Source organism: Trachemys scripta, chromosome 7, assembly GCF_013100865.1.
Source record: "Trachemys scripta elegans isolate TJP31775 chromosome 7, CAS_Tse_1.0, whole genome shotgun sequence".
In the NCBI taxonomy this organism is placed as follows: Eukaryota; Metazoa; Chordata; order Testudines; family Emydidae; genus Trachemys; species Trachemys scripta.
Window position 1 is genome coordinate 100,302,698 of NC_048304.1, and position 12,305 is coordinate 100,315,002.

The 12,305-nt window shown below is 39.3% G+C and overlaps 1 protein-coding gene across 2 annotated transcripts in view; it reads left to right on the forward strand.

Annotated features, from left to right (window-relative positions):
* The window catches only part of TCERG1L (transcription elongation regulator 1 like), a 215,275-nt gene that overhangs the window by 18,705 nt on the left and 184,265 nt on the right, over positions 1 to 12,305 (forward strand). For both annotated transcript variants that reach the window (XM_034776812.1, XM_034776813.1), the window contains exon 4: positions 3,589 to 3,780. In XM_034776812.1, the coding sequence (XP_034632703.1) occupies positions 3,589 to 3,780 (192 nt within the window). The remainder of the gene's footprint in view (positions 1 to 3,588; positions 3,781 to 12,305) is intronic.

Consider the following 12,305-nt stretch of genomic DNA (forward strand, 5'->3'; position numbering starts at 1 on the left):
ACATATTAATGTGTTTTCACACTTAAATAGAAATCCTCTGTGGTAAGCAAGCATCTCTAGGTTAAAAAAACCCCCAACTTCTTAGAAGTGAACATCACTGAAAAGCATTAGACTTTGTTTCTCAGACATATATTGATGATAGTGTAGAACATTATTCAACTTTTGAAGTATCTGGGTGTTGACCTTATAGCGGTGATTCTAAGAAAACTTTTTGAAAATATCTGCTATTTGGCACAATCTGATATGTTCCAGAGAAGAAAGTTTTATCTGAACGATGTATTAGGATCCTTAGATATGCCCTTTCTTCCAGGAATGATTTAATACTGTCCAGAGAGAGAGAGTACACTCCATCAAAAGCAGGGAAATCACCAAAACTTTATTAATTGATTGGTGAAATGGTAACAAAGGGCTCAAGTCCTGAAAACTTCTAGCACTTCACTAATTTCATCCACATGTGCTCATGGCAAGGCTGGGGGCATGGATCAGCATTCATGTCACACTCCCCGTTAGCTCCCCTGGCCCAGGCTGGGTACTAATGATCCAAACAGCGGACCAAATTTGGTGATAATTCTGGTCACATGCCATCTGAGGCACATTGCGCATACGCTAAGAAGATGATGGCATGGCTTACTTTGCACACTGGTCTAGTTCCTATACTGTTGTTTTGTTCCTTTCCTTCACCCATGTTGAGAATTGTATCTTTATGTTGCAGAATCCTTTTTTAATTAAAAAAAATCAAGCTAGAAGAGAACATTCTCTCTGCTTAATAGCCTTTTGGGAAACGTAGAAGAGTCTCTTTTCTTTATATACTTTGTCAGAGTCCATGAACAGTTATAGGATATTTTTTCTGTTTTGTTTGGTGACAGCAGAAAATCCCTGGAATTGGAAACACAGTCTCTCTATCCAAGGGCAGACTACTGATGAGGATTTGATTAACTTAACCCATAGGCCCATGAGATCCCAGAAGGAAATGTTAGAAACAACAACAAAATCATTGTCATCAGATGGTTTGACTTGCCATTTTTGAATATTTCCATTTTGGCCCTGGTAGATGTAATCTTTCTTTCATTTGTTGCAGGTTGAAATATCAAAGACTTGGTATTCGTATTTGCTAGTGTTTCTCTGGCCTATGTGCTTGTTGTACTAACAAGGACATGTGCTTATATATGGCTTACATGTGGTTGTTATTTTGTTGTTTTGTTTTTTAATAGAAAATATCTTAGAACTGACAATAACATCAGGAATAATGGAAATTACTTGAAATGACTACTGTATACATTTGGTATGTGTTACTAATGTTGTAAAGCCTATTTTTCTGGCAAAATATTTTGCTTACATCTGCATTGCAAACAAAGACTAATAAAGAGGGAAGTGCAAGCTTAAGAAATATAGATACTAGAGGAAATCTCTTTACCCACACAACCCACTCTCCTGTTTAGCTAAATTCAAAACATTCACAATTCTGTTGACTTCAGTGGAATGACTCCTCTTATGCCTGTGTTAAATTTGGCCGCTGGTTTACTTTACCTTTTTAGAAATCTACTGGAGTATAGAAAGAACCAAGGGTCTGAGTCTCAGATCTGACCCTTCTGTACTCAGCTCAGTGGTGGAGTGGGGCATAAGGGTGGTGGTATAAGGCCACCTTCATGTCCTCTGATTTGGGGGCCACTTAGCCATAATGCACAACACAAAGCAGCCTCTGGACTGCTCCAAGTTGTGTGTGCTATACATGGATGTAAGGGACTCTTCTAGCTGCCAGAAATCACCAGAACACAGGGGGCACTGACCTTTCCACTTTTATCTTGGCCAAGCCCCCTCCACTGGGGGCAGGAGAGGTATAGCCTAATATAGCCAGGAGAGGTTCTCCCATGCCAGAGGAATCCCTAGATAGCCACATCTGCCAGCTCTTCAAGTGGTTTATGTGAGTAGGCAGGTGGGAAATGGCCACAAGAGGTACCAGGATCTGGCCCTAAGGGTTCCTTTAGTCTCCAAACTCATTTGGAAAAAGAAATGCTATAAACCTGTGAAATGCCTAAAGTGACAGCTCTGATCAAATAGTGATTTTTGCAGAATTACCAGTTGGCTCTTATTGCCTAAAGGATTTCCACATGAACTGAAAACATTTGCTAAATGACATAATAAGCTAATGATTGCTTAATTTTTGAATACATAGCTCAGTGTAGAGAGGGTAACAGCTGGTGTTTGTCAAATTAGGTTTCCTTCTTAGGATTTTTACTACTCATTTTCTTGTTTATTTAACATACTTAGACGTGATTGAGCTCTAAAGGTCTTCCCCTAAGCTTGTTTATGTTAAAGGTAAATGTTACATAGTACGGGGTACATTCTTCTCTTCAGGCCCAATGGAACTCCCATTTAAATCAGGCGGTTCTCTGTGGATAGAGTACTTCCATGTACATAGAAGCCCTGCTTCCAGTGGCAGGGCTTCTATGTACATGCAACTTGGTATCATTGATGGCAATTACTTGCCTATAATTAGGAGAATAGTCCTATAGATATAGGTAATATTAAAAAAATATACAAATGGTTCGATTGCAAAATCAAAAGTCAGGAAATGCTGGAATGTAGAGCCCATGCAGGATTCTGTTCCTAGTTCTGATGGTAATGTGACCTAGTAGTTACAGCTATCACACCCAAGTACAAAGATTTAGCAAGTTCATCCTAAAAAGTAGCATAGCGAAGTGGACGAGACTTGCCATTTTAGATACCTGGGTTCTATTCACAGCCATGCCAGAAGGGACCTCATGTTACCTCTTGGTTCCTTTATTTGTAAAATGAGTATATGACACTTGTCTGCCTTTATAAGATAGGGGTGTGAGACCTTGTTCAGTTATAAGGACAGTAAAGTATACAGAACTAACACCGTTCAGTGAGACCAGAATTCTTGGTCTCTGCATGGTTCAGTGCACTTTCCCCTAGTCCAAAGATGGGGTAAGTGCCAGCAACTGCTACTATTGTGCCCCCCCATCCAGAGCTCTTCACATGATTGTGGTAACTATATAGATAAATTACAATATACATGATGTTTTCAAATCATGCACAAATCACCATTCCTTTATGTTAGAACCTATATTTGAAAGCATGAAAACATTTTTTTTTTGTTTTTAAAAATGTACTATACAGGGACATTTATAACACAAAAAGAAGTCTATGGTACAAAAGCTATGAGTTAAGGGTGGAGGGGTGTCTGGTGGATAAGGTGCTCCCTGGGGACTTGGGAAATCTGGGTTCAATTACTGGCTCAACCAGACATATTCTGTGACCTTGGGTGAGTCAGCGTGTGAAGCAACTTTATAGTGTGTAAAATGACACCTAACACTCCAGTGTATTAACATAGAATTCTGATGCATCTTGATGTCCTATTAAATTAAGTTGGATGGCTGGATGTGCAGCCAGTAGAGGACTAAGCTACTAATATTGCAATAATAATAAAGACATTTTGGTGTCTTCTTATATTGTAATATAGGAAGATTGAAAAACAATATTATTTATAGAGTGTGTGTCTTAACTTGCCAACAAATATTTCTTTCAAATGTAAAATAAAACAAATTTTACTTAACCCTTCCATAGGTGGTTGCCAGAATAGCCTTAAACAAGTGGGCAGTCATCAGACAATTGCATTAGCTGCTGCTGCAGCAGCAGCTGCCATGGTGTCCGTAGACTCAGAAGCACCTCAGGGACCATCACCTACAAGTATCCAACCTTGCCATGTGCTCACTCTGTCACCTGTCAAAATACCAGTTTTGACTTCACCTTTTCCAGGTAAGAGATTTTCTTTGATACCATGTAGCCGCTTTTATTCAATCTGAATCATACAGAGACTGTGCGTTGTGTGATTTTTTTTTTTTTTTTTTTTGGTCACAAAGGCTTTTTGTTAAATGATTGTTGAGTAGGAATTGAATTTAACAGCTTGTGATATATGTGGGTTTGTGTATTTTAGTCCTGAGGGAAAAACAATTATTAGTATTTATTGTTGTGTTAGATTGAGAGGTCATTTTAAAATGATCCATGCATTTATAAAGCCACTACACCTCTACCCTGATATAACGCTGTCCTCGGGAGCCAAAAAGTCTTACTGCGTTATAGGTGAAACTGCGTTATATCAAACTTGCTTTGATCCACCGGAGTGCGCAGCCCCACCTCTCTGGAGTGCTGCTTTACCGCATTATATCCGAATTCGTGTTATATCGGATCGTGTTATATCGGGGTAGAGGTGTACTTTGATTCAACTTGATTCAAATGTGCAAATGAGAGGAAATTCAGAGGTGAGCTTGAAACTCAAATCTTAACTAATTCTATGATGTTATGTAATTCTTATGGATTACAAAAATATGGGTTCAAAATCTCAATTAAATTTTATCCCATACCACTCTATTTACTTCAGTGAGAAAGCACTGTAAATCTATGCCAGGTTGGGTGGCCCTCCATATTGTAATCACCTACTGTTGGAAGGCCTCTGTTAGACATACAGTAGGAGTTGATTAAGAATAAAGTAGTGCTAGTTTTTGGTGAGTTAATCAGTTATACTCTGTGACTCAAGAGCCTCTAGATGCCGACTGGCAGAAGGCACTAGGGTATATCTGAGTACAGAGATCCACTGAATTCACCAAAACAATGTCATATAAGAGCTCTAGTGAAAGCCTGTGTCACACTGGTAATTAAAACTCTTGTGAGATGTATGTATGGAGAATGTGTATATATACTAAAAATTATGTTCTCTAGGTCTGTAGTTAAAAACAGGTTCTTTGAGAAAAATCTAAACACAGGGGAGTCATACTTTTCCTATACTGAAAAAAAAAATATCACATCATGCCAGATGTATCCGTTTAGAGAAAAGGCTTCTTGAATTGAAATACTGAAGTATTCTAAGAAGCAGAAGTCACCATAAGAAATGTACTTTTGATTTACAGTTGCACTAACCTGCTCTGCATGAATTGCCATAGACATGATAGAATATTATCAAACCAAGGAGCTATCACATTTAGATAACTGGCTCAGCTTTGCAATGATAAACATGTCAGGCTAGGACAATTGTTGCTTTCCTTACAAATGAAAGGCTGATAGGATATCAAATATCAAGCTTTGAGTGTCTGAGCAATAATCCCATTATCAATCTTTCACACTAAACTACTTTTTTATGGGTATTTTCTCCTGTGGAGTATATAGTTGCTTCTTGAAGGCAGACAAGCTTGAAAGTATGTGCTTGAACATGCTAAATAGATTTGGGATTTCACCTAAACATTAATCAGTCATCCCATACATTTGATGCTGTTCACTTTGCAAAGACTATCAATATGCTTATGTAAAACACCGTAAAAAGGGATTTAATGGAATATGCTAACAGTGAGATGGGGATGAAGGAGTCCATTTTAGACAACCTTACTCAATATAAGTCAAATGGAAGTATGGCTGTTGACTTCCAGGGACTTTGGATCAAAGTCTAAGTTGGGGTTGTCAACCTTCCAGAAGTGGTGTGCTGAGTCTTCACTTATTCACTCTAATTTAAGGTTTCGCGTGCCAGGAATACATTTTAATGTTTTTAGAAGGTCTCTTTCTATAAGTCTATAATATATAACTAAACTATTGTTGTATGTAAAGTAAATAAGTTTTTTAAAATGTTTAAGAAGCTTCATTTAAAATTAAATTAAAATGCAGAGCCCCCCTGGACCGGTGGCCAGGACCCAGGAGCGCCGCCAGTTTTTCTGCCGCCTTAGGCGGCGGAAGTTCCCACCCCGAAATGCTGCCCTCCAAAGATGTGGCGGACAGTCCTGCCACTGAAATACCGCCATGGTCGCCGTCCCCCAAATTGTAGCGCCCTAAGCAACCGCCTAGGTCACCTAATGGGTTGCGCCGGCCCTGCCAGGACCCAGGCAGTGTGAGTGCCACTGAAAATCAGCTTGTGTGCCATCTTTGGCACACATGCCATAGGTTGCCTACCCCTGGTCTAAGGTTTTTGTTCTATTATATTTATGCTTGTTTCCATTGCCTTAATAAAGGACACACACATTTTCAAACTGTATATGGCATTCTGTGTCTGAGTTCACAGAAACGCAAACAAATTTATAGAGTTTATATAGAAAATTATAGAAAGAGTCCCATAAATGCTAATGCAAGAAACATCTGTTTAAAAGCCTAACTTACCACGTAAATATTAATGGAGTGAGCTGAATTCACTTCTCATTACATCAGTTATATCCTCTGCAGATGCTGCATATTTTTAGTCATAACCTAGTACACACAACTTTTGTAAAATGACTACTCATGATCTCTTTATTGAAATACACAGTGGATGAGATACTGAAGTTAAATTAAAGTTCCTTCCCTTGCAGGAAAAAAATGGTCAATTGGTCAAAAGTAGCCCTTTGCTGTCAAGAACAAAATTACATTTCTATTTCTCCACAGAAGTTAATGACTGGAAAAGCATCAAGGAAAAATAATCCAATATACAGATAATCCCCTGTGTAGGACATACTTTACAATGCTTTCTGCCTTTCAGTTAAAAACATCAGTGCATTGACATTTATTAAGGATGACTTATTGTTCTCAAAGAAAAATAAATCTTTAAAAGAACATAATTTGTGTACCCTGGGGGCAATTGCATTTTGCTTGTCTCATGTATGATTTATAAAGTAAGTTGGTAATTAATGATCTTTCCATGTTCTCCTTGTATAAAGTTTATGTAAGGCAATGTCAAAATAATTTGCATGAAAAGTTCGAAAATAGCAGAATATGTTATATCTGTCTTAAAGCTATCAGCCTTAACATTATCTTGTTAAAACTAATCTCTATAATCAGTTATACTGGACAGCACTATTACAGTAGTGTGATGGGTATACTACTCACACTGGCCCTGAGAGAGTTGAATTAGCTCAGGCAGGCTCAATCAGTCAATTATGCTGCAAATGCTGGGAGATTTAGGCTGTGTAGGGGCTTGACTTCATTGGGAGCAGTCTTAGGCTAAGGCTGAAGCCTTTTACAAACACCACCCATAGGGTTTATACAAGTCCCCTGCCTGTGACCTCCCCGTGTTTCCCAAATGTCTTGACCCTGGCCCTGCAAGGTATAAGACCCTTTGATAGAGAGATACACACCCTATCCATCAGAGGCAGCAATAGCAACATGTGAGGTTTTGTTACTACTGGTCATTGTTGGTTCCCCCCCCATAATGATGTCACTAAGAGGACGTGGCGAAAGAGTACATACTCTGTGTATGGCAACAGTCTGTTATAAGTGGACCCATCCACAGTGTCCCATATGCTTCTAAGTCAATTCGGTTTGGGCAGAGTCTAGTTATCTTTTTAAGTCTGGATCTATAGGACACACTTGCAGGCTCAGACCTCTTGTCAGAGCCCTTCCTTGTGACATGGGACTGAGCAGTCCAGCTGTCCCAGACCCCAGTACAAGTGCTTTAGATCTCCCAAGTCTCCTACTTGCTTACATGTGCTCCTTCAGAGTTATGTCTCACTGTGAGAACTCTGGCTTCTAGTTTAACTCCTTTTGAGGACAACATGGCAGGAAAACAAGTAACACAGGCTTAGCAAAGGAAGTTCTTAACCACAATGTCTGTACTCTTAAGAGTTAAACTTGACAGTTACAGAACTTTGCAAAATAACAAAAAAGTATTGAGATATCAGACCAGGAGAGGGTGTTTTATGCATTCTGTGAGTGTGGGGCATGTCTATATTTCAGGCATTCCATTCTTCTTCTCTCCTACATGTGCCACTTACACATGGCCATGGTTGGCTTCCCCTGTAGAGAATGGCACCACTTCTTAAGTACAGCTTTTGTCTCTTTGTCATGTGCTCAGGCTGAGAAGGTGGAGACCAGTCATGTTGATGCCCCTGTATAGAAAAAGCTTTGTTTTGATGAGGGGAGGAGTTGAGATACAATCAAAGTTGATGGGTCTAGTTTGCTCAGTGATGTCTCCTCTATGATGCTTCTTCAATGAGGTATCAAGCATCTTTATTGGGCAGGGTTCCTTCTGGAATAAATCAAAGCGATTTGCCTTTGGCATGTGTTGAGCACATAATACAAAATGGAGGCCCTAATTCAAAATTGGGTTTACAGTTTGACAGACAAACCCCCTCTAGCACAGGATGGTTGCTATAGGGATGATAAGTTTGGCTGATTGGACCTAAGAAATTAGAGAAGGTACTTATTTGGAGATGGAGTCTGGTTAAAGTTTACCCTTTGTTTGTTTTTTGGGGGGCGGGGCACTTACTTGGATCAGATAAAGATTAGTAAATTGTTTCCCTCCTAGACATGCAGGGGCCTTAGTTATGACAGGCAGAAATTCTCCTGATCTGAAGGTAAAAGTTTTTCTTTGGAGCGGCAGGTTCATGCTAGTCAAGAAGGGTGAATGGTCATGGTAAGCAAAGAGCAGGTATATGAATAAGAGCTCCACTAAACTGACCATGGTGGTAATGCTTCAGATGGAGATGAAATATGTTGGTAAGGGTGGCTAGAGCCCAGTATAGTTCTTTTCCATAAGGGGGGCAGAATTCAGGGGGAAACTTGTGCATTCCAGAAACTGGTACTGACCTGAAATGAGTTATATCAATACCTGTAAAAATACCAGCTCAACAAATGCTACTTTGCTGCCATTTTCTTAAGGCCAGCAACTGCAACCAAGAATCATTTAGGTAGAAAAAAGTGTCAATGAGCCAGCAAGAACCACTGTAATGCAGCAGTAAAATGAAGAGGCTTGACTAGTCCAAAAGAGTAAAGATTCCAGTTCTGATAATCAGTGCTGGTGTGGTTGTGTATTATTGGGGAGCACAACACAAGCTTTCCATCCCTTAAGAGGAATATAAATCCACTGCTGCCTGCAAGCACCCTGGCACATCCAGCCCCACTTAACATAATTATGAATACTGATTCTCATCTGTGTGTGTCAGTTATGATTCTGAATGCTTTGAAGTAGGGCTGCTGATTAATCGCAGTTAACTCATGCGATTAACTCAAAAAAATTAATTGCGATTAATTGCACTGTTAAATAGAATACACATTGAAATTTATTAAATATTTTGATGTTTTCTACATTTTCAAATAAATTGATTTTAATTACAAAACAGAATATGAAGTGTACAGTGCTCACTTTTTTATTACAAATATTTGCACTGTGAAAATTAAGAAATAGTATTTTTCAATTCACCTCATACAAATACTGTAGTGCAATCTCTTTATCATGAAAGTGCAACTTACAAATGTATTTTTGTTATTTAACTTCACTCAAAAACAAAACAATGTAAAATTTTAGAGCCTACAAGTCCACTCAGTCCTACTTCTTGTTAGCCAATCTCTAAGAGAAACAAGTTTGTTTACATTTATAGGAGATAATGTTGCCCACTTCTTAATTACAATGTCACCTGAAAGTGAGAACAGGCGTTCGCATGGCACTTTTGTAGACAACGTTGTAAGGTATTTACATGACAGAGATGCTAAACATTCATATGCCCCTTCATGCTTTGACCACCACTCCAGAGAACATGCTTCCATACTGATGACGCTTGTTTAAAAAAATAGTGCTTTATTAAATTTGTGACTGAACTCCCTAGGAGAGAATTGTATGTATCCTGCAGTTTTACCCGCATTCTGCCATATATTTCATGTTATAGCTCTCTCAGATGACCCAGCACATGTTGTTTGTTTTAACGCTTCCACTGCAAATTTGACACAATGCAAAGAAGATACCAATGAGAAATTTCTAAAGATAGCTACAGCACTCGGCCCAAGGTTTAAGAATCTGAAGTGTCTTCCAAAATCTGAGAGGGATGAGGTGTGGAGCATGCTTTCAGAAGTCTTAAAAGAGCAACACTCTGATGTGGAAACTACAGAACCCAAACCACCAAAAAAGAAAGTCAACCTTCTCCTGGTGGCATCTGACTCAGATGATGAAAATGAACATGCATCAGTCCACACTGCTTTGGATTGTTATTGAGCAGACCCCATCATCAGCATGGACACATCCTCTGGAATGGTGGTTGAAGCATCAAGGGACATATGAATCTTTAGCTCAGCTGGCATGTAAATACCTCGTGACACCAGCTACAACAGTGCCATCCAAATGTCTGTTTTCACTTTCAGGTGACGTAATTAAGAAGCGGGCAGCATTATCTTCTGCAAATGTAAACAAACTTGTTTGTCGGAGCGATTGGCTGAACAAGAAGTAGGACTGAGTGGACTTGTAGGCTCTAAAGTTTTACATTGTTTTATTTTTGAATGCAGGTTTGTTTGTACATAATTCTACATTTGTAAGTTCAACTTTCATGATAAATTGATTACACTACTGTACTTGTATTAGGTGAATTGAAAAATATTATTTCTTTTGTTTTTTGCAGTGCAAATATTTGAAATAAAAATAAATATAAAGTGAGCACTGTACACTTTGTATTCTGTGTTGTAATTTGAAATCAATATATTTGAAAACGTAGAAAACACCAAAAATATTTAAGTAAATGGTATTCTATTATTGTTTAATAGCACGATTAATATTTTAATGGCTTGACAGCCCTATTTTAAAATAATTGTCTCCAGTGTGTGAAACGATATTTTTAAACAAACATCCATAAAATAAGTCTACTACTGTCATGTTTCTGAGCTGTGTTAATACCTAGTTTAATTGGAGTAAGATGAGAAAAACATAATCTTCTCACTGCTTTTGTAGCTACATACAAAGAACAGCTTTGCCTTAAACAGGGGAGTTGAGAAATTTCAAACACAGCTTCATTATTTTGTTGTTTTTTAAAGACAAAAATAATCTTAGAAAGTGATGCATTTATTAGGTCTATTGAGATAAACACAGATGGTTTGACTCTCTTCTCAATTACTGGTTATACATGAATGCAGTTCCATTGACATCTGTGGAGTTACTCCTGATATAACCTCCTGTGAGAAAGTGGAGAATCAGAGCCAGAGTGTGAAGGAGTGGGCAGAAATTTGGAATAAACACCTTCCTTTGGGATTCCTTCTTTTTTAATTGTTTTTTTTTTAATTTTTTAAATATTTAATTTGATTATTTTGACAGTGTACATGGAGAATTTAAATGCATTTTTTTCTTGTTTGGATAGGTAATATACAAAGGTAGGACTAATTTTTTCCCTTAATTCCCTAAATTCCCTATAGTTTAAAAAGTGGTAGAGCTGTGCACACAAATTGAAGAGAGAGAGTTTCCTCTCAAAGTCCAATCCATAAGAGCCTAAAGAACTGAGGCCCTGATCCTGCATCATTCAGATCAAATAGTTTTGCCAGTGACTTCAATGATTGTATGATCAGGCCCATAAGCACTGAGTAGAATGTTGGTGAGGCAGAAAAATTTGGGACCCTAAGGATACTTCTGGGTTCAGAGAGGTACTGCTAGGTGCAGACCAAGTGATTACAGGTGAAAAGCCCTGTCCTTGCACCACTTGTTGTCTCATCAAATCATCAACACTGATAGATATACTCTTCAAGACTGATCTCGCTTCCAATGAAACTGATTGCAAAATTCTATTCCTTTCCTCTATCTTGTCCAAAGCTCCAAGGATTGAACTGGACAACTCTAGAGCTAGTTGGAGCTGAAACAGACTCAGATTCTTTGTGTATTGGGCACAGAAGGGAACATGTAGCACACACTTACCAGTGGGCTACAGAAAGACCACCAGAAGTTTTGACATCTTAGTGGAATAGCTAATTTGGTCACAGATTTTTACTTTAGTTAATATTTGAATGTACAGTATAAACTGCTGATATTAAGTTTTATCTGATTCAGGGGCAGCTCTAGGCACCAGCAAAGCAAGCACGTGCTTGGGGCAGCCCATTTGCAGGGGCGGCAGGGATCCAGCATGGGAGCTGAGAACCAACACGGGGCCCTGGGAGCTGTAGTTCCTTGGTTAGCTCCCTGCCTATAGAGCCAGCCCTGGAGCAGGGAAAGAACTACATTTCCCAGCATTCCCTTGGCCACTACCAACAGGAAAGAGGGGGAAGGAGTGAGGAAGCTGAGACCTCATGCTGCAGCCGGCTGTGAATGGAGAGCTGCACTGTGAAGGTAGTGATACCATATTTTAACATACAAAAAATAGGACACTCCACAGGGAGGGAGGGTAGCCCTACCCTGCCACCATCCACTCCCTCCGACTGCCCCCCACAGAAACCCCAACCCATCCAACCCCCCTGCTCCCTGTCCCCTGATCACCCCATCCCTGGACCCCTCCAACTGTCCCCCAGGACCCCATCCCCTATCTAAGCCCCACTGATCCTTGTCCCCTGATTGCCCCCTCCTGGGATCCCCCCCCAACTTCCCCCCTAGG